The sequence below is a fragment of the Mandrillus leucophaeus genome, unplaced genomic scaffold (genome assembly GCF_000951045.1).
Source record: "Mandrillus leucophaeus isolate KB7577 unplaced genomic scaffold, Mleu.le_1.0 Scaffold35, whole genome shotgun sequence".
Taxonomy (NCBI): domain Eukaryota; kingdom Metazoa; phylum Chordata; class Mammalia; order Primates; family Cercopithecidae; genus Mandrillus; species Mandrillus leucophaeus.
The window spans coordinates 5,702,227-5,723,803 of NW_012103698.1; the positions used below are offsets into that span (position 1 = coordinate 5,702,227).

A 21,577-nucleotide genomic window follows, 5' to 3' on the forward strand; every position below is an offset into this window, starting at 1 on the left:
CCTTTGGAGAGTATATAGCTTTCTAAGCTTGCTTCTTACTGGAGGAAATTTAGTGGTCCAGGGTGGGTCTTATGCCTTGAACATCACTTTTCCAGAGTTCTTGTTCTTGATTCCACTTTCTCTTGTAATTTTCTAAATCAGACAACTTCTTGGGAGACAAAGGTAAATTTGAAAATTAGATAAAACTACTGTTAATAAATAATAATTTCAAATAGCCAAGGCAATCCTAAGGAAAAAGAACAAAGCTGGAGATAACATGCTACCTGACTTCAAACTATACTACAGGGCTACAGTAACCAAAACAGCATGGTACTGATATAAAAACAAACACATAGACCAATGGAACAGAATACACAGCCCAAACATAAGGCTGCATACCTATGACTATCTGATCTTCAACAAAGCTGACAAAAACAAGCAATGGGAAAGGACTTTCTATTCAATAAATGGTGCTGAGATAACTGGCTAGCCGTATGCAGAAGACTGAAACTGGACCCTTTCTTTGCACCCTACACAAAATCTGGACCCTTTCTTTGCACCATACACAAAAATTAACTCAAGATGGATTAAAGACTTAAACGTAAAACCCAAAAGTATAAAACTTTGGAAGACAACCTAGGCAATACCATGCTGGATGTAGAAATGGTAGACAACCTAGGCAATATCATTCTTTGTCCGTTGGGCAAAGGATTTCATGATGAAGACACCAAAAGCAATTGCAACAAGAGCAAAAATTGATAAATGGGATCTAATTAAACTAAAGAGCTGCACAGCAAAAGAAACTATCAACAGAGTAAATAGCTTACAGAATGGGAGAAAATTTTGCAAACTATGCATCTAACAAAGGTCTAATCTCCAGCATCTATAAGGAACTTAAACAAATTTACAGGAAAAAACAATCCCATTAAAAGTGAGCAAAGGAAGAGAACATTTTTCAAAAGAAGACACACATGTGGCCAAAAAGCATATGGAAAAAAAGCTCTACATGAGTTATCATTAGAGAAATGCAAATCAAAACCACAATGAGATACCATTTCACATCAGTCAGGATGGTTATTCTTTTTTTTTTTTTTTTTTTGAGACAGAGTCTTGCTCTGTGCCCCAGGCTGGAGTGCAGTAGCGAGATCTAGGCTCACTGCAAGCTCCGCCCCCCTGGGTTCATGCCATTCTCCTGCCTCAGCCTCCCGAGTAGCTGGGACTACAGGCGCTGCCACCACGCCTGGCTAATTTTCTTGTATTTTTAGTAGAGACGGGGTTTCACCGTGTTAGCCAGGATGGTCTCGATCTCCTGACCTTGTGATCCACCCGTCTCGGCCTCCCAAAGTGCTGGGATTACAGGCTTGAGCCACCGTGCCCGGCCAGGATGGTTATTCTTAAAAAGTCAAAAACTAACAGATGCTGGTGAGGTTCCAGAGAAAAAGGAATACTTATACACTGTTGGTGGTGGGAATGTAAATTAGTTAAACTATTTTGGAAAACTGTGGTGATTCCTCAAAAACCTAAAAACATAAATACCATTCAACCCAGCAATCTTGTTACTGGATATATACCCAAAGGAATATAAATTGTTCTGTTATAAAGACAGGTGCACGCATATGTTCACTGCAGCACTATTCACAATAGCAAAGACATGGAATTAATCTTAATGCTCACTAGTGGTAGACCAGATAAAGGAAATGTGGTACATATACACCATGGAATACTACACAGCCATAAAAAAGAATGACATCATCTCCTTTGCAGGAACATAAATGGAGCTGGAGGCCATTATTCTTAGCAAACTAAGAGAGAAACAGAAACCCAAATGCTGCATGTCTCACTTACAAGTGGGAGCGAAATGATGAGAACGCATGGATACGAAGAGGGGAACAACAGACACTGGGGCCTATCAGAGTGTGGAGGGTGGGAGGAGAAAGAGAATCAGGAAAAATAATTAATGGATACTAAGCTGAATACCTGGATGACAAAATAATCTGTACAACAAAACTCTAGGACACAAATTTACCTATATAACAAACCTGCACATGTACCCCTGAACTTAAAAGTTAAATTAAAAAAATAGAAATAAAATAGATAGGGCCGGGTGCGGTGGCTCACGCCTGTAATTCCAGTACTTTGGGAGGCTGAGGCGGGCGGATCATGAGGACAGGAGATCAAGACCATCTTGGCTAACACAGTAAAACCCCATCTCTACTTAAAAAAAAAAAAAAAAAAAAAAGCCAGGCATGGTGGCGGGTGCCTGTAGTACCAGCTACTTGGGTGGCTGAGGCAGGAGAATGGCATGAACCCAGGAGGCAGAGCTTGCAGTGAGCCGTGATTGCGCCACTGCACTGCAGCCTGGGCGGTAGAGCAAGATTCCAACTCAAAAAAAAAAAAAAAAAAAAGAAATAAAATATAGTAATTTATTTCTGGTTAAAAACATCATACATTATTCGGTTTGCTTTTACTAAAAATTAAGTGGAGAAAATTAAAAGACTAACAAAAGTATTCATATTAAAACTATTGGATTTTAAATACTTAAGAGGAAATAGTTTCTAATAAGATACACACAGGTTAAACCTATGTCATCAGAAGTAGAGATAACTTTAATCAACTGCAGATCAAACTACAGAGAGTAATGGGTAAGTGCCAGCATTTGCTAAGCACAATGGACTTAATGCTGCCCCATTACAAGGAAGCAAATAAAAGCCTCTGTGTTAGAATATAAGGAGTTGCAGAAACATGCTACAGAGGCTCACACTGACCTTCTAGTTAGTCATTTTCTTTCTAAAATTTTCTAAGCATAGACTTAACATCTTTAAGTGGCTTTGATATTGATGGGCATCATGAAACTAATCTCACAGTCAGTCCTTCAAAAATTTAGTGTACTTAATGTTACTTATGGGTAAGACAGGTCAGTGAGTATAACAGAAAATGCACAATGAGAGAAAATACAAAGACAGAAATTCGAAGGGAAAAAAGAGACAATGCAGGTTGAGCAAAAACAGTTAATAGAAATAAAAGCAGACAGACCAGGGATTTCAGAAGGGGACAATGGAGACGAACCCCACAGGAGTAGAATGGAAGCCAGGAAAGAATGGGAAGCAGATAGACCAGGGTTTGAAATTTAGCTCTCACACTTAAGAACACAGCTAAGTTTCTCAAATTTTATTGCCTTGTTTCATGTGTGAAATGGAAGTAATCATGCCTACATTACAAAGGTATTGAGTAATTAAATAATATATGTGAATGTGTTCAACACATTGTCTGGTACCTAATAGGCATACAATAAATGTTAAATTCTCTTTCCTCATTACTTGTGCACAAAATACAAGTAGGAAGGAAAGGAGAATAAGGAAAATAATTGTCCAATTAAGAAAAAACCTAACAATTAATCCAAAACTATGATAATGGAAAAGACGAATATTCAGTGAACATAAAGTAATGAATCTTTCTAAAAATAAAAGACCCTGAGGTAAGCGAGTAGAAGTAGGAAAGCTGTTACAGAGGTATAGGCAAGAGATCATTGAACCTTGGACTGAGATGGCAGTGGTGCCCATGGTGAGAAGTATTCAGGATTGAAATCTATTTTTAAGTTGAATCTCTTGTTGAAGGTCTGTATTTAAAACATGAAGCAAAAAGATGAACTCTCTGAATAACTGGGTGAATTATGATCATTTGTTAAAATAAAGCATCCTGGAGGTAAAGCAGGTTTGGAGGGGAAAATCAGGAATTCTGTTTTGGCCTCATTAAAACTGAAATGCCAATGAGACACCCAGTAGGTATGTATGTCAAGTAGAAGATCTAAATGTGGATACCACAAACATGAATACGGCATTTAAGTCTCTAAGCAGGGAGTATTGCTAGAGTGAGTTTATTGCTGCACCCTGAAGATTCCAACTTGTAGTGCTTAGAGGAGGGACAAGTGAAATTTGAGGAAACAAGGATAGTGTAGCATCAAGGAAGAATGTGCCAAAAATTGCTCAGTGAGGTGAGGTTTAAAAAAATCTATCACATTTAGACATGTGGAGGCAGTCGGGGAACCCTGTGGAGAGCATTTCAGTGGAATGCTTAGGACAAAGCCTCAGGTAAGACAATACCAACCCAACAAGATCTGAAACCAGTACTGGGCTTTCTTTCCTTTTAAAAGGCCAAACAACAGATTGTGAAATTTTCCAGTTGAAAATCTTCCAGTGGATTCCTATTACCCTCAGAATAAAAGCTGAACTCTTTACCATGATTTCCAGGTTCCCAGAAAATCTGGCAGTTGCTGTCTTACCTCCATCCAAGACCAGCCTCACCCAGCCCTTCCAGCCCTACTAGCTTCTTGCTCTTCATTAAGAAGCCAAGTTCCCTTCTATTAAGAGCCTTTGCATTCACTCTTCCCCAACCTGCATGGTTACTTCCCCATTTATGTGCATAGCCTTCCCTGACTACTGTATATAAAACCCTGCCTCCTTGGGAGGCCGAGGCGGACAGAGCACCTGAGGTCAGGAGATCAAGACTAGCCTGACCAACATGGAGAAACCCTATCTCTAGTAAAAATACAAAAATTAGCCAGGCGTGGTGGTGCATGCCTGTAATCCCAGCTACGTGGGAGGCTGAGGCAGGAGAATCTCTTGAACCTGGGACGCAGAGGTTGTGGTGAGCCGATATTGCGCCACTTCACTCCAGGCTAGGCAACAAGAGCAAAAAACTCCGTCTTAAAAAAAAAAAAAATATACCTCCTCCACATCCTTTAGGTAGTCAACCTTACCTGGAGTTTCCTTTTTCCTATGAAACAAATCTGCACTAGGTAGGCTATCTCTGATCTTGCTTTGGCAAAAAGTGAGTTGGAAAAGGCAAAGAAAATCTTTTGAATACAGGTTCACGTGTTTATAGAGCTACTGACTGACTTACAATGCTACCAGCGATAAGATTCCAACGGTTTCCAGTAAGGGACTCTTTCATTCACCTATGTGCTATGAAAAAACCCACAACAACAAATAATACGTTTAAATTACTTAGAAAAAATAATGGGTTTGAGGAAAAGTGAAAATAAAGTTTAAAGGTTACCATTTCTGTAAGTTTGTACTCTATAGTTCAACTTAGTCTTAATTCTCTAGTTGGTCCTGCGTCCTGAAGTGTTCCTTCAAGTCACCATCATCTGATTCTGCAATCCCACTGTAAACCATTTTTAGATCTTGTCTAGATCTGGGAATATCTCAATCTGAAGATCACTTTTTAGTTACAGTATGAAGTACTTTCGCCTTCTTAATCACATTTAAAATACAGACTACCTATTAAAAATAATGGCATCCCAGTGATTCATTCAATGCCTACTTTATAATGTCAATAGTGAGAAGACTTCTACTAAGATAGTTACAGTGGGGATAGAAGAACATGGACAGACTTGAGGGATACTTAAGAAACAGAACTGTAGGAAATTGAGAACCAATAGTGAAAACTAAAGAGAAATGATAAAATAAGGATGAAGGCCAGGTGCAGTGGCTCATGCCTGTAATCCCAGCACTTTGGGAGGCCAAGACGGGTGGATCTCTTGAGCTCAGGAGTTTGAAACCAGCTAGCACAACATAGAGAGACTTTGTTTCTACCCAAAAAAAAAAAAAAAAAAAAAATTCTAATGACCTGGTTTCTGGCTTAGCCAACTGGATAGGCAGTGGTGTCACCTCAAGGCAGAGAAGAAAAAAAGTTTGAAGAATGAGGGAAATCATGAAGTCAGTTTTGGGCATATTGAATTTAAGGTACTTGCAAGACATGTATTTTAGGCAGTTATGGATATAGAGTTGAGTGTAGGTTGTGTAACTGTGTATGTTAAGTGAACATACCTTGCACTAATATCTAAACCTTCTTGGATCCATTACTACATTTATAAAATGAGGGTGTCATACTGATCTGATCTTTAAGGTGCCTCTTAGCCCTAAAACTTCAGTGAATTAACTTTTATCATTTTATTATTTAAGTAATTTGGTTTGGATTCCCATTTTCTTCTTAGACTCCAGAGTAACATGTTATTATTAGCACTTTAGTTCAGCAGTTTTAAACAAAAACTATTAACCAGTTAGAAGCTTGCAAATTCATACAACTTTGTTTTCTCTTAAATTTTAAGGGATTGTGAAACATTTGCTTTCCCTACCAATGGAAGATATACATTCAAGCTTGCTGGAACTTCTTGGGATGAATACAAGAATTTTTAAAGAAAATGTATCATATGCTCATGAAAATTTCTTCTCCATGAATTCTTCCTCTCATAGATTTGGAGAAGTTGGAGAAACATTACTTTTATTAATAGAAAAAGAGGGGAGAGGAAAACGTGGAGCACAAACATGGGGTTTATGTTTGGCAAGAAAAATAAATCTGTAAGAAGATGTATCACAATACATTTTAAAAGGAAAAAACCAGCATTTAAATTGATGCCTTGCAACTGGCAATACAAAACTAAGTAATAGAAATGAAAGACAGGTTTAAATTAAATTTTAACTTAAATTTTATTATTGAGTTAATAGTCTTGACATTTCAATACTGAATATTCTGGAATTTGTCCTCCTCTCTTCCTAATTGCACATAGCATCTTGGTTATTATAAATTATTTCCAGGTTAACAGAACCAGTAATTTTGAGAGAAGAGAGAGTACTAATCTCATCGTCTGAAGCATGTTTAAGTAGTAGTCCTGGCCGGATGCAGTGGCTCATGCCAGTCATCTCAGCACTTTGAGGAGGCCGAAGTAGAATTGGTTGAGCCCAGGAGCTCGAAACTAGCTTGGGTAACACAGTAACACCTTGTCTCTACAAAAAAACACAAAAATTAGCTGGGTGTGGTGGCAATTGTTGTGGTCCCAGTCACTTGGGAGGCTGAGGCGAAAAGGTTGTTTGAGCCTGGAAGGTCAAGTTTGCAGTGTAATGTGATTGCTCACTGTACTCCAGCCTGGGCACAGGGTGAGACTGTGTCTCCAAAATAAAAAAAAAGTAGTCCTGACAATAAATGCAACTTTGGTTCCCAAAACAGGCTCTATGGAATAACCGACAGATGAACAGCTCATCACTTGGCGGCTGGGGGGGGGGGAAGCGAGGGGAGGTCGGAAGAGTACTGTATACATGGCTCATTTTAGCGCATTGTTTCCTAGTGTCTCAGGAAGTATTGCTGCTTTGGTGAAAATGAATCCCTCCAATAAACCTGCAATTGAGCAAAATGAACAATTCCACAAACTGAACTATGTATGTTTTTAGTGCTTCCCATTGAATCAGCTCACGTATCTTGAAGCATTATCACAATTATTCTCCAATTTAAAAAATTTCCATGCCATACTGTGGATCACATACCACAACTTAGTGAGATAGGGGGCCCAGAAATGGACAAGGGAAGAGTAGAAATTAGGAAACTATTTCTTTATAAAGCAAAATTACTCCAGCTTAAAACAACAGAATTTCATTTTAACAGAATGATTATTTTATGAAATATATCTGTAACTCCTGTAAGAGAAAGCTGAAACCGCATCGGGAAGAAAAGCCTATGCTGTGGAGTCAATGTGTTTCAGACCTCGTGCCTCTATGTAATCCGATATTTTGACCTTTTGAAGCCCAAATCTCTTCCTTAGAAAAATGAGGAAGATAATACTTACAATGTTATTTGAGGATTAAAAGTAATCATGTATAAAATATATTATGTAACAAAGACAAAAGAAACAATATTTCAACTGTGATTTTGTTAGACTTTTATTATGAATGTATTTTTTAAACCATCATTTCAGATCTCACTAAAACTGCAAATCTTAGAGCAGTCAAATTTAAAGAGACTGACTACAGTTTTCATACCATTGATGTTGATGTCTTTTTCTTTAAGGAGCATTATGTGCATGACACTTCTATTGAAAGCCAAGCTAGAACCCTAGTTTCAATTTCCCTGTTATAAAAGCTATTCTACTTACTTGTGGGTATTAACTTGATGTGAAGAATGTAAAGCGAATTCTGAAAAACCTGTAAATAAGCACATGAGACTACATTTCATAATTAATAGTAAAGATACAGTTACTCCTTGATTTTTCAAATAAACTATAATATAGTAATCCAACTTATTCTGGTGTTGAGATACACTATAATTTTTGATTGCTGTCCTAATAACCTTTCATTTAGATTATTCCCTATGTTTTGTTTATATTGTAAGTTAAGTAAAACCATGAAACTGAGTTGAATATAAAAAAATCAGTAGTCTTGGGTTAAAGATTTGCCACTTAAGGTCATTAGCTTAGCTGCGACATGTTATCAAACCAATTAAATATAACATTATTAGGTAAGAGACTTTAAAAAAATCTGAATTAAGGATGAACAAATGTTATTAAGATGAACTATATGTGAACTTTCAGTTTAAAAATATACTTTTAAAGAACAGAATTATCAAAAGCTTCCATTTTTACTACTTTCTCCTCCAGTAATTATCTCTTATGTGATAATTTGATAAGCTCTAGGAGAATAAGAAAAAGTCCTTTTAGAATTCATGATAGGTTTAATCAGGTAATTCCAGGAGGGAAAAAAACCATTAAAATAAAATCTTATGATAATCATCTGGTATGTCCAATGACATGGGTATGATGTAACAAAAATGGTTACAAACTTATAATGTATTATTTACATTATATACTCAAAACTATCAAGCTAGTTAACTGTATCTGAGGAGACACATTATGACATAAGTTAAACAGTTTTTCATTGTTCATTAGAAAGAATGCAGTCAAGCTTTTAATGGAAATAATATACAAGTGAGGCACTTTTGAGGTCAGAAATAGAAAGCAAACGACACTACACACTGGAAATGTTCACAAAAATCTATGTGTATTTTTAATACAAAGACTTTTCAACTTGCTTATTCTTGAAAAATTTCAAAACTAACAACTGATGCAATTTAAGAAGCTTTCAGAAATAATGGCTAACATTTCAGTGTACCAAAGCATATGAACGTCTTATAACCACCTGGCTGCTAGGCAAACAGTACCTAATACCTTAAAGCCTTTTTGTTTTTCTTTTGGTTTATGTAAATCACCTCAGGTTGTGTTTGTTTTAAAGAAATTCATTCTTTATGTCTGTCTCACTGCAAAAGACCTCATGGTGCTATTATCATGATTTATAGACTTTTTTAGTGCAACAATAGTGCCAGTTTCTAGTGCTTCCTCTTACACTTTAAAATGTGATCATGGAAGTCAAATCAAGAATGAGCATAACAATTAGTAAAGAATCCTTGCTTTTCAGGTAACTAAAGTTTTCTAAGTTTTATGTGGAAAAAATGTTACACTTGCTTAATGTACCTCTTAATGCACCTCTGGGCTACAATTAAAAACCCAATTTAACACATATTTCCAAGTGTAATCACAAAATCGAACATAAATTTCAACACAAGAAATATCCTTAAAATTCTTTACATTGACCATTTAGAGGAAAGCACATTTCCTGTCTCTAGAGACTTACATGCGTATTAAGAAACATTTCTGTGCCATTTAATTAAGGGGGCAAGGGAGAGGAAAAAGAAAAGAAAAAGCAAGACTTACCCAAGATACCAGATGGCACTACACACATGAATTGAAAGTGCATTTACATTACTTCAAAAGCTCATTTTAGGCACTGCTGAATAACCAATGAAAATATGTAGTTCAAGTTTTTCCCTTTAAATTCTAACCCCACCCCATCATCATCTCAGAAACATACACACGGCTGGGGGCAGTGGCTCAAACCTGTAATCCCAGCATTTTGGGAGGCCGAGGCGGGTGGATCACCTAAGGTGAGGAGTTCGAGTCCAGCCTGGCCAACATGGTGAAACCCCATCTCTACTAAAAATATAAAAACTTAGCTGGGCATGGTGGTGGGCACCTGTAATCCCAGCTACTTGGGAGGCTGAGGCAGGAGAATTGCTTGAACCCAGGGGGCAGAGGTTGCAGTGAGCTGAGATTGCACCATTGCACTCCAGCCTGAGCAACAAAAGTGAAACTCCGTCTCAAAAAAACCAGAAAGAAACGTACACACACACTCTTTCTGAAGCTGTCATGATAAAATACAGGTGTGATTATGTTTTTCCATGTTTTGAGAATTATTTTTAAAAATTCTCCCTGACTGGCAGAAGGAGGAAAAAAATACCATTTTGGTAATGGCTTTTGAGAGTTAAAGCAACTGGTTCTATAAATGCCTCAGTACATCCATTAAGTTTGATTGCCAGTCCCAAATATCAACCAATATTTTAAAACAGGATATGTAAGAAAAAAGTGCTTAAAATCTTTCAGCAAGCCAACAAGACACATTAGGAAAATAACCATTTTACAATTCATTTGAGATAGTTCTTATTCCTGGTTTCCCTGGTAGAGGTGGTCACCATATAAATAGCCCTTTAATGGTAGTAGTGATGAACCCTGTCGGATCCCTATTGCCATCTCATGTCTCTGGCCTGGAAATCATCCAGTAGGTGGTGCTGAAGCTCCACACGACATACTTCTTCAGAAATCAAATGATGTCCCTTTTCAAGCCAGGAAAAATATCATTTAAGAATTATCAATTCTGAACAAAACAAGTTCATCGGACCAGTCTTGCTTGTCATACCATCTAGATGATTCCATTTTCAATCCTATTACTGAAGCAGCTGTCTTGAGCCATCTGCTTATATCAGATAAAAACAAAGAAAAGTTTTAGAGGAAAAGCCAATTGGCAGTGCTGAATCTGTATAGAGAATGAGAAAATGTTCCTGAAGGTGCCTATACACATGTTTAAGAATCAGTGATTTAAACTACCCATTTGCTTTCACAAAGGAATTCTAATTTACTCAAAAGAAAATTTCCACATAGGGATTCAGAGAACATTATATCATCAGTTAGTCTTGTAGACTGATTTAGAAACTGGGTATGTTAACTATAAAGATCCAAGGTAAAATAAAAACCATTTCATCACCATAGTTTTTAATGAAGAAACTTGTTTAAAATTGTAAAGGAAAAAATGGGAATGGGACGGCAAAATCTTAGCAGCAAAGTGGTTAAACAAATTGAAAATATTAATGCACAAACATTAAAATATTAAAGCATATATGTTGCATATAAAATACAGTACAGAACCAGGAGTTGCACTATACTGATTAGTGCTTAACAGAAGAAATGATTAAATTTGTTCCTCCCAGAAGTATATACACAGTTCATTTCCACAGCATTTTCCTATAGAGCCAGCAAGTTATTTTCTTCAGTAATTCACACCTTGATCAAACCTGAATTATAAACTTAGCACTTACAAATATGAAAATTCATTCACAAGGAAAAACAGTATTTCCATTTCACCAATAAAAATTTTGAAAGTTAACAGTCTATTCTAGGAAACCAAGCTTAGCTGAAAACTTCAGGGATGAAGATCATCTGTTGTAGCAGCATTCAAATATATAAACAGTAAAAATAAGACTTAAAACTGCTGCTACAGTGTCATGTTTTGGATTTAGTTCATCCAATTGATTTTTAGTACAAAACTAGAAATACCCTCTTCTTCATAACATCTATAGTTATCAATATATTTTTCTTCTTTTCAATGTGAAATAATACTTCAAGATGATCTATATACACAATGTTGTCAGTTCAAGCTGTCATATAAATATAAATGCTTTCTTAAAAAAAGTATTTTACAGACAGATAGTGTTATATACATTGTTCCGTTTGATCTGGGGCAAAAGAAAAAAGCTAACACAAGCTTAAGTGTGATATATAAAAAGAACGATACATAAATGACGTTTAAAAACCTGCATAGAAAATGAGCTTCAAATGGTAGTGTGATTTTAATTTTTATCACCTCTGAAACTTCAAGCCATTAAAAAAAAGGCACACTTCTCAACTTTATCCCTCTAAGGGAATGTTCTTAAAGAACCCTTTCCTTGGTTAGAGTTTCAATGTAACACTTAAGAAAACAACAACAAAAACAAAAACAGACAATTTGACTTCAAGGTACTTTAAGGTTTGTTGGAACATTTATCCAACTATTTTGTAAATTAAACATCCAGTAATATAATGCTCTGCAAAGAAATACATTTATATGTACAAGATACTTCATTTACAATGTTGGATTAAATACTTTCCTGGGATAGTTTAGCACACATTTTAACATAAAATAATTTTGCTTTTGGCCAGTTTAAATAAAAATAAAATGTAACTGATAAAAAGTTATCATTGTTATGTAAATAATAAGCACTGAGGATTAAGCTAAAAAATTAGTAACACAGCTGAACATATTCTGGTTTAGCAGAATGATAAATGAAGATCTCAAGAGGAAGCTTTTACACTGACTATCCAGTCAAACTTTCTGCCTTGTAAAACATTTGTAAATGCAATATAATTTTTTGAAGGAGGAAACTCTGAAAGAAAACAACTTGCTGGTTGAATACCACAAAAACAACTAAAAAACTTCACTTTTTTTCTATGTTTGTTTACTCAGTCTTTTTATATAAAAATAAGTGTTACGTTCCCATCAAAACATTAGACAATTACATCTGTGCTTTAAAAAAAAAGTTGGTCACTCAAGGCTATTAGAGTATTTTTAAGGATTTTAGATTACCAGAATGTACAGATATAACTCAATATAAATTGTAGCCAAAGAGAAATAAGGATGAAAATATCAAATCATTCACATGGAATAAAAACATTATTAACTAGATGAGTTAAATATTCAAAATATATGGAATGTGACAGTAGATATACATATATATGTATCTACTTCAGAACTAGGAAGGGGAAGAAAAGTTTAATATGTAATAATTCGTACCTTACATTTAGTTAAATATAAACATTTGTTATTTATACATAAAACTGCTTTCAAAAAACAACTAATAAATGATTTAGTTGCACTTGTTTTACTTCTTGTAATTGCCAAGTGTTAACTTTTCTTAAATTGAAATCAACTGTCCCCTAGTGCACTTTTATTTTTAGTTCATGTCCTAATAAATTCAAACCTTTAAAAGTCCCATCACCTAATGCATAAATATACAAAAATGCCAAAAAATTAATCCCTTTTAGTTGGATCATATTTTATGCTGACTTTTTATAGCCAAATAACCAGAAATGGTTTCCTTCTGCAAATACTCTACAACCTGTAACAAAATATGCCATGCACTCAAGGGAAAAGTTAGGCATGGCGTGAAACGCCAAGAACTGATGAGTTCTGCTTCCTCCATGTGTGGCCCCAGTGATACCAGGCAAGATTCCATATTGCTTGCCAAAAGCTTCCACAAATCCAAGTTAGCTAATTCCTGGAAACAAAGATTTTAAGCTCATTTTGGCACTGGACCATTTCATCCAGCAGCTTTATGTTTCCCACCACAGCAACCACATGCCTCACCACAGCGATGGCACATTCTCAAAGGGACGTAGCAGCACATACATGGTACAATGAAAGACAAAGCTACCAGGGCTAACCATCGCAAGCAGAACTTGTCGTCGCTAGTGTCACACGAACAGGGATCAGAAAAATCTCCCTCTGAGTCTGACATACAATGATACAACATGCTCTCTGCACAGAGCATGCAACTAACTTGATATATGCATCTTTTAATAGGGTCTGGAGCATCCTGACATTTTCCCCTGACATTTTCTTCATGATTAAACCTTTCCTGGCAGTATACGCAGCGAGAACGTTCACCGTCCTCTTTTCTTCGTTTTGACTTCTTAATTTTTAATGAGGAAGGCTGCGTCTTAAATACCACAGAGTCTTTAGGTGAACTTAACTTAGTCTCCTCCCCACAAGAGTACAGATAGTCTGATTTTTTACTGTCTGGTTTAGAAAACTGAATACTGGAATCAGCATCATCTCTTTCCAAGTCATTTTTCCACATGTCAGGATGTCTGTAGTCTGCATAGCGACGTATTAAGATATCTCGAGGGTTTATTCTGACAATCTCATCCTCATCTTGAAAGCTGACATGTCTGATTGATTTTAAAGGGACCTAAAAAAGAAACAGATAAAAACTGCAATGAGGGCTATGATGCTTAATTTTATGTGTCACCTTGGTGGGGCCACAGTGTTCAAATATTATTCTGGATGTTTCCATGATCTGTTTTTGGGATGAGATCTACATTTCAATTGGTGGACTATGAGCAAAGCACAGTACCTTCTGTGATGTAGGTGGACCTCATGAAATCCACTGAAGGCTTTACTAGAACTAAGGCTGAGCTCCCCCTGAGCAAGAAGAAATTCTGCCAGCAGGATGCCTCTGGACTCAGACTACAACTATTTCTTGGGTCTCCAGACAGCCTACCCTGCAGATTTTGGATCTGTACCTCTACTATTGCATGAGCCATTTCCTTAAAATAAAATCTGTCCGTCCATCCCTCTGTCAGTCCCTCCGTCCGTCCGTCCGTCTGTCCCTCCCTCCCTCCATCCATCCCTCCGTCCGCCCGCCCATCTGTCTGTCCGTACGCCCGCCCGTCTGTCTGTCTGTCCGTATGCCCGCCCGCCCGTCCGTCCGTCTGTCCGTCCATCCGTCCGTCTGTCCGTCCGTCCATCCATCCATCCATCCATCTATCCTGTTGGTTCTACTCTGGAAAACCTTGACTAATACTGCTTTTAGTGTCAGTATTAGTCAAAGTGCGGTGTCACTCTAACAAATACCTAAAAATGTGGAAATGGTTTTGGAACTGGGTAATGGGTAGAGGTGGAAAGTATTTTGAGATGCATGTTAGAAAGAGCCTTGAAGAGACCGTTGCTTCTAAATATGGACTTTAAAAGTGATTCTGGTAAGATCTCAGACGGAAATGAAGAACATGTTTTTGACACTGGAAGGAAGGCAACCTGTGTTACAAAGCAGCAAATAACCTGGCTAAATTGTGTTCTTGTGTTTTTTGGAAAGTAGAACTTGTGAGTGATTAACCTAAATATTTAGCAGATATTTCTAAGCAAAGTGTTGAAGGTGTAGTCTAGTTTTTCCTTGCTGCTTATAGTAACATTCGAGAGGAGAGAGAGAAATTGAAAGAAGAAACTGTTAAGCAAAAAGGAAGAGAACATGAAGATTTGCTACGTTCTACATCTATCCATTTGCAATAAAATGAGAAAGCATGTTCAGAGAGAATATCTAGGGTGTGGTTGGACAATTATATGGTAAAACGAAATGCTGTCAATCTGGATTGAAGGGGACAGAGTCAGGACAAAATGAAGGAAGACTGTTGGACTTCTGGAATTCTACAGGACGGGCCAAGGGAGTAATGTGAAATATGACTATCTTTCAAGAAAAGGGAAGAATGAGCCTGAAGGCAGGCAGTTCCAGAGGGTGGGGTCAATTCCTCAGTGTCAGTGGGCCAGGCTGTAGCAGCCCACAGCCCTGGGGGCAATGCTGACACCTATAGCTGAGAGGGTGGGGCTACCATTCCAGCGGGCGCAGACGGCAGAACATTAAAACAAAAAGGATTATTCTTAATCCTAAAATCTTTTTTAAAAAATCTTAAAATATTTTAAAAAGTTTAAAAATCTAATGGAATTATTGTAAGGTTTTGGAATTGCTTGGGACCCATGACATCTTTCTTCCATTCAACTTCTCACTTTTTGAATAGGAATGCCTATCCTGTACCTTTCCTATCATGATATTCTCTAACCTATCCTATCATAGTATTTGTACTATGAAATTACAAATTTCACAGGTTCATAGCTGAAGACGAATTTTGCCTCAAGATATATGTACCTCGTCTTACCCAGACTTGATTGAAAGATGTTATTTGGATGAGATTTGGGACTTAAGAGTTGATACTGGAATGGGTTATGTCTTTGGGGCTGTTGGGATGAGGATGAATGTATTTTGCATGTGAGAAGGGCGTGAATCTGGGGACAAAGGACAAAATGTTATGGTCTGACTTATGTCCTCTTCAAATTCATATGTTGAGGCCCTAGCCTCCAGTAATGTGACTGTATTTGGAGACAGAGTCTTTTAAGAGGTGACTAAATTAAAATGTGGCCTTTAGGAGAGACTTTAATCCAATCTGACTGTTTTCTTTATGAAGAAATTTGGACACACAGAGAAAGACACCAGGGATGTACGTGCAGAGGAAAGATCATGTGAGGGCAAAGTGAAAAGGCAGCTACCTGCAAGCCAAGAAGAAAGTACTCAGAAGAAACCAAACCTACCAACAATTTTGATCTTGGACTTCTAAGAATTTTAAGAGAATAAATTTCTGTTGTTGAAGCTACCCAGTCTGTAGTATTTTGTTGTGGGAGTCCTAGCAAATTAATACAAAGACATACATGTTTATAGCTTTGGTACACAAAAAGTCTCTGAAAAATGACGTAAAATATCCCTACCTCCACAACCCTTCTGGGAAGGTTGGCTCTTTGAGGCCAAAGAACAAAATTAAGTCTTTTGACCCCTTCCATCAACCATAAATGCAGGCTTCTAACTAGACAAATTTGTATCTTTAGCTCCAGTTCCTGGACATAGTGACTAGTCTACTACAAGTAAGCATCTGACTCAGTTTGGGGTACACTTCCGTTCCCCAGATATATGGAATTAGGGTTAAAAAATTTTTAGGTCTGAGCTAAAGGTGGGATGACAGATACAGTTTATTAAATTAACAATATATAATTCCTCTTGGTTCTATCTGACGAAAAGCTCCAGCAAATTTTTAGATTCGAATGAGAAGTTTGGAAAGTTTTTAACTAATGGCGTTTATAAGCACATATGCAGCAAATTTACACAATGAAAAACTTTTTAGTGCAATTCAACTATATGGAGAATTAGAAAGACTGGAAAACTTCACCTATATACTAATTAGTTAAATTCCAAATCAGAAGATAAACTAACATTACTTACCCTATTTTGGGACTTTAGGCTTCCACATTCCTTGGATATTTGCCGCTGTACATATTCCATACTTCTGCTCTGAATGTCCAAGCCTGGCTGCCCAAATGTTATCTAAAATACAAACAATTTCTACTTAAATGACACAAGAATTTTTTACTTTTAATGAAACTATGTACAGTGTATATTCCAAAACCTCATAATCTATTAGCAGTAAAGTTTTTCAAAAACGGTTTTGAGAATAAAATATAATTATTTCCCCCCACCTAAAACACAAACAAAAACTGTAGGTCTTTTCTTACACATTTAAACTTTAACAAGTAATGAATACATAGTCAAAAAAGTACAAACAACCCAAATACTCATCAACTAATGAATGGATAAACAAAATGTAGTAAATCCATAGAGTGGAATATTATTCAACCACAAAAAGAAATAAAGTAGTTACACATATCACAATAATGGTTGCCAGGGGCTGGGAATAGGGAAGGAGTGGCAATGACTGATAATCAGTGTGGGTTTTTTGGGAAGTGATATGGAATTTGATACTGCTGATGGCTGCATAAGCTTGTGAATGTAATAAAAACCACCAAATTATATACTTTTTTAAAGGATGATTTTGTGGTAGGTGAATTACATAGCAATGAAAAAATAGGAATCTTTAGTGTCCTGATACATTTACAAGTGTTTTGAATTGCAAAGCCCATTTCAGACCTAAATTACAGCTAAAATGTATGAATAATTTTTAAAATTTTATGGTGAAAAATTCCAATATACATAAAAGGAGAGAATAATGTAATGAATCACCACGGGTCTATTATCTAGCTTCAGTTATCATCAACATTTTGGCAATCTTGTTTACTTATTTTTCCAGATAATTTTGATCCAACTCCTACTGTTATATACTTAATAAAAACTATAACCCTGAAAATAAATAGTAATACATGCAGATAGCAAAATTTTCAAATAGTATAAAAGCACATGAAGTAAAAATCTTCCTTCCATCTTAGACCTTTCAGTCTCAGTTTTAAAAGCTAACTATCATAAAAAAAATTTTTTTAGTGTATTCTTCCAAAAATTTTTACACACACACACACCCACACACACCCACACACACACACCTTTAAAATAGGACCCTTTGTACCGTGCCCTTGGTTTCTGCATTTAATGATACAATATGGAGGCCATTCTATGTTTATAAGTAGAATATGTAAGAATTTAGAAATTAACAAGAGGAAATAACTATGGATTAAATGGTCTGGGAAGGCATGAAAGGAAATGTGACTTGAAGGAAACACAGAATAAGCTAGGTATTTGGTCAAGTGAAAAACAGAAGAACATTACACAAAAGGAAGCAGAGAGAACAATTTTCTTTCCTGGTACAATAAAATGACCTCAACTAGTATATTAAATATGTATTTCTAAGAACTATTTTAAAGAGTAAAAATGTCCATTTTCTCACCACTGTCTCAGAAAAAAGTCATACACACCACTTAAACAATACACACTTTGAAAACTACCTGAGTCAATAGGGTATCTGAATATTAGCTCTCTCACACAATCTCTAAGTGAAAAGACAAATAAACGGACAATATTGACCTTTTCACACTTACTAAAAACAGATGTGATAAGTTACACCCCAATTAATTTCTGCTTTTTAATATCCTCAAAATTTGGTACTTTTGCTATAATCTTCAGGAAAATTTATCAGCTGAAAAAGTCGTAAGAGATGCTTCTTCAAAGCTGGTCACAATTAAATTTTAAAAGGATTCCATTTATAATAAAACAATAAAAATGGTACAAAGAAATAACACTATAAAATATGTATTATCCTTTCACAAAGAAAATGCAAAGTTTTATGTAAAGATACAGAAAAAGAGCTAAACAGAGGGATATATCATATTCACGAATAAGATGATAAATTATCCCCTAAACTAATATACACATTCAGAGCAATTCAAATATAAATCACAAAAGGATTCGTCACCAGATTTGACAAGTTGGTTCTAATTTTTTTAAAAGGGTAAACAGCCAAATCTGGAAAAAAAAAAAAAAAAGATCCAAGAGGAATAACAAAGTTAGGCACTTTCTCTACAAATATTAAGTTATTATAGAGCTACAGCATTTCTAGAGTAAAGATGACAATGTGGTACTAATTTCGATTAGAGACATCAGAAATACTCAAACATACATAGCAATCTGACGTGACGGATATGGTACTGCGTATCAGTGCAGAGAAAGGCTCCAATAAACAGTGAGGGGACAATTAGTAACCTATGTGGAAAAATAAAATTTGATCCCTACCATAGAAATCAATTTAAAGTGGATTAAAGACAAAACTTTAGAACTTTTAGATTAGGAAGAAAATCTTTAAGATAAGGATAGGGAGGGGTCTGTAAAAATAATAAAAGATATCATAAATTCAACTGCATTAAAATTTATAATGTCTGTTCACCAAAACACCACAAAGAGTGAAAAATAATCACACACTAGGAGATACTAGCCGCAAATAAAACTCAGAAAGATCTGAATCCAGAATATACAGACAAGTGACACAGAACATTTGATTACCTAGCAAAAGGCCATATGAGAGCATGCAGTTAAAATTCATTTGTAAAGGAACAATCAGAGTTATTTCCAAAGTCTTTCAAATACTCAATACATATTCCCTGTACGCACGGTACATACACATCAATCCTAAAGTCCAATTTGTCCCAGAACCTTCTGTAGCACATCAATGTCAAAAATCCAATGCTAAATACTCTAAAGAAACTCATGCACATGAATAGTTGCGGACAAGAAAGTTTGTACTAGCAGTATGCCTGTAACAACAAAAACCTGAAAACAACTGAAATATCCAATTGGGAGAATAAAAAGAAACAAGTTTTAGAACTATCAAGGAAAGCATGAGAATGTCAGACATATACAATTCCAGGAAATAGTTACCTCTAGGATGAAAGCAAAGGTATAGATTGGGGGTGTTCCTGTTTTGTTTGGTGGTTTCTCAAGTATTCAGTGAATATATTCTTTTTTATGTATTAAACACATCATAAATCTCTGACATATGCTGTCATATTTGTCTACAGTGAAATGAACCCGGTAATGTGAAAGTAAAAGAAACTGAGTTAAAGAACTATATAATGGCTTCCAGGCCTTTAAGACTTTGAAACAATGTATCTATCCATCCAAAAGATTTTTTTTTTTCTTTTTTTTTTTTGAGACGAGGTCTCACTCTATCACCCAGATTGAGTGCAATGGCGTGCGTGGCTCACTGCAGCCTGGACCTCCCTGGCTCAAGCAATTCTCCTGCTTTAGACTCCTGAGTAGCTGAGACTACAGGTGTGTACCACCATGCCCGGCTAATTTATATATATATACACATAAATTTATATGTTAGAGATGGAGTCTTGCTATGTTGCCCAGGTGGTCTCAAATGCCTAGTCTCAAGTGATCCTCCTACCTCAACCTCCCATTGTGCTGGGATTGCAAGGGTGAGCAACCATGCCTGGCCTCAAAAGATTTACTAGCTCTTCAAAGAATTAAAAAACGAGTCAAAGACAAACACTAGCAATGCCTATTGAAGCTTTACTAAGGGAACCTAAGCTAATGCAGTTGATAATTCTTTATGGGTCCCATCTCTGCAGATCTAGTGAGCATATGCACTACCGGCCTTTTGTTTTGAACTGCCTTTTCAAGGACATCTGTACAGTGAAACCCTTGAAAGACATAGCGTTTCCCCTTTGGAAACAGGCTTGTTTAGTGTCCAGTATAACAAAGACAGTATCTCCTTCCTCAGCAAGTAAGGCACGCTATTGAACTGCATTAAAAGTCATTATAAAAGACTTGGCTTCCCTAAGTTCAGGGTTCCAAAGCTGGGATGCAAACCCACCGAGCGGACAACGTATTTCTGAGCATCATTCCCATGGGATTTGGAGGAGCAAGGGAAACCAACACAAACATGAAGCTCATGCTACTACTGTACTGTGAAGAATAACAAAGCCCTTTGTCTCTGACCCAGCAGCCATGTCTTCTAGCAGCATTCATAAAACTAGTAAGTTAACTTGCTAGCTTACTCTTTATAGTTCAGCAAGGCAACTGTCTAGTCCTTTTGGCAAGGTTGTTCCTCTGTTGCAGAAAAGGACCCATCAATTTACCCCAGTTGAATGTTATTAAACATTCAAAGGACATAGTTATTTTGTTGAGCATTTACACTCACCAAGCTAGCTTTCAGTGATGATCTCATAAAGACCTATTTTAGGTAGAGAATGTGTTAATCACGCTACTACAAGTAACTACAGTCCTCAGGACGGTTGAAATCAAATTTTATGTTCTGATTTTCACCTATCATTTTCTTAAACTCAATTACTTGAATCTCTGAAAATGACTTTAGTCCTAGTATCCTATGAAAATAAGGTGTCTGGTCTGCAAGCTGAGGGCCAGATTCTGTACTATGGAAAACTCATCCTGTGAGGCCTTCTGGGTCACATACAAATGGGCAACTGCTACACTATCCTAACAGCACTGTGCTGAATGGTACTGTGTTTTATTCCTATTAAGAAACTTCTACAATATTTCTTTACGATACGTATAGCTATAGTCTACTGCAGCTTTAAAAGAGAAAACCATTCCATTATAATTCCTATTAAATTGAGAAGTTCACCAATTATAACATCAGCAAATGTGTAAACATCTAGTTATGCAAATTTATATAATATAACCCTTGTTTCTCTAAGTCACATCAACCTTGGAGATAAGAAAAAGTATCAATTACAAGTATTATTGTTCTATTCATTTGACGTTTTTCCTAAGTGCTTTATATATA

General features: G+C 36.3%; 1 protein-coding gene across 1 annotated transcript in view; it reads right to left on the bottom strand.

Moving 5' to 3' along the window:
- Positions 1 to 7,685: 7,685 nt before the first annotated feature.
- The window catches only part of SPRED1 (sprouty-related, EVH1 domain containing 1), a 103,239-nt gene continuing 89,347 nt past the window's right edge, over positions 7,686 to 21,577 (bottom strand). Inside the window, exons 6-7 of the mRNA XM_011989328.1 lie at positions 16,768 to 16,869; positions 7,686 to 13,917 (exon numbers count right to left, since the gene is read on the bottom strand). Of these exons, the coding sequence (XP_011844718.1) occupies positions 13,267 to 13,917; positions 16,768 to 16,869 (753 nt within the window). The 3' untranslated portion in view covers positions 7,686 to 13,266. The remainder of the gene's footprint in view (positions 13,918 to 16,767; positions 16,870 to 21,577) is intronic.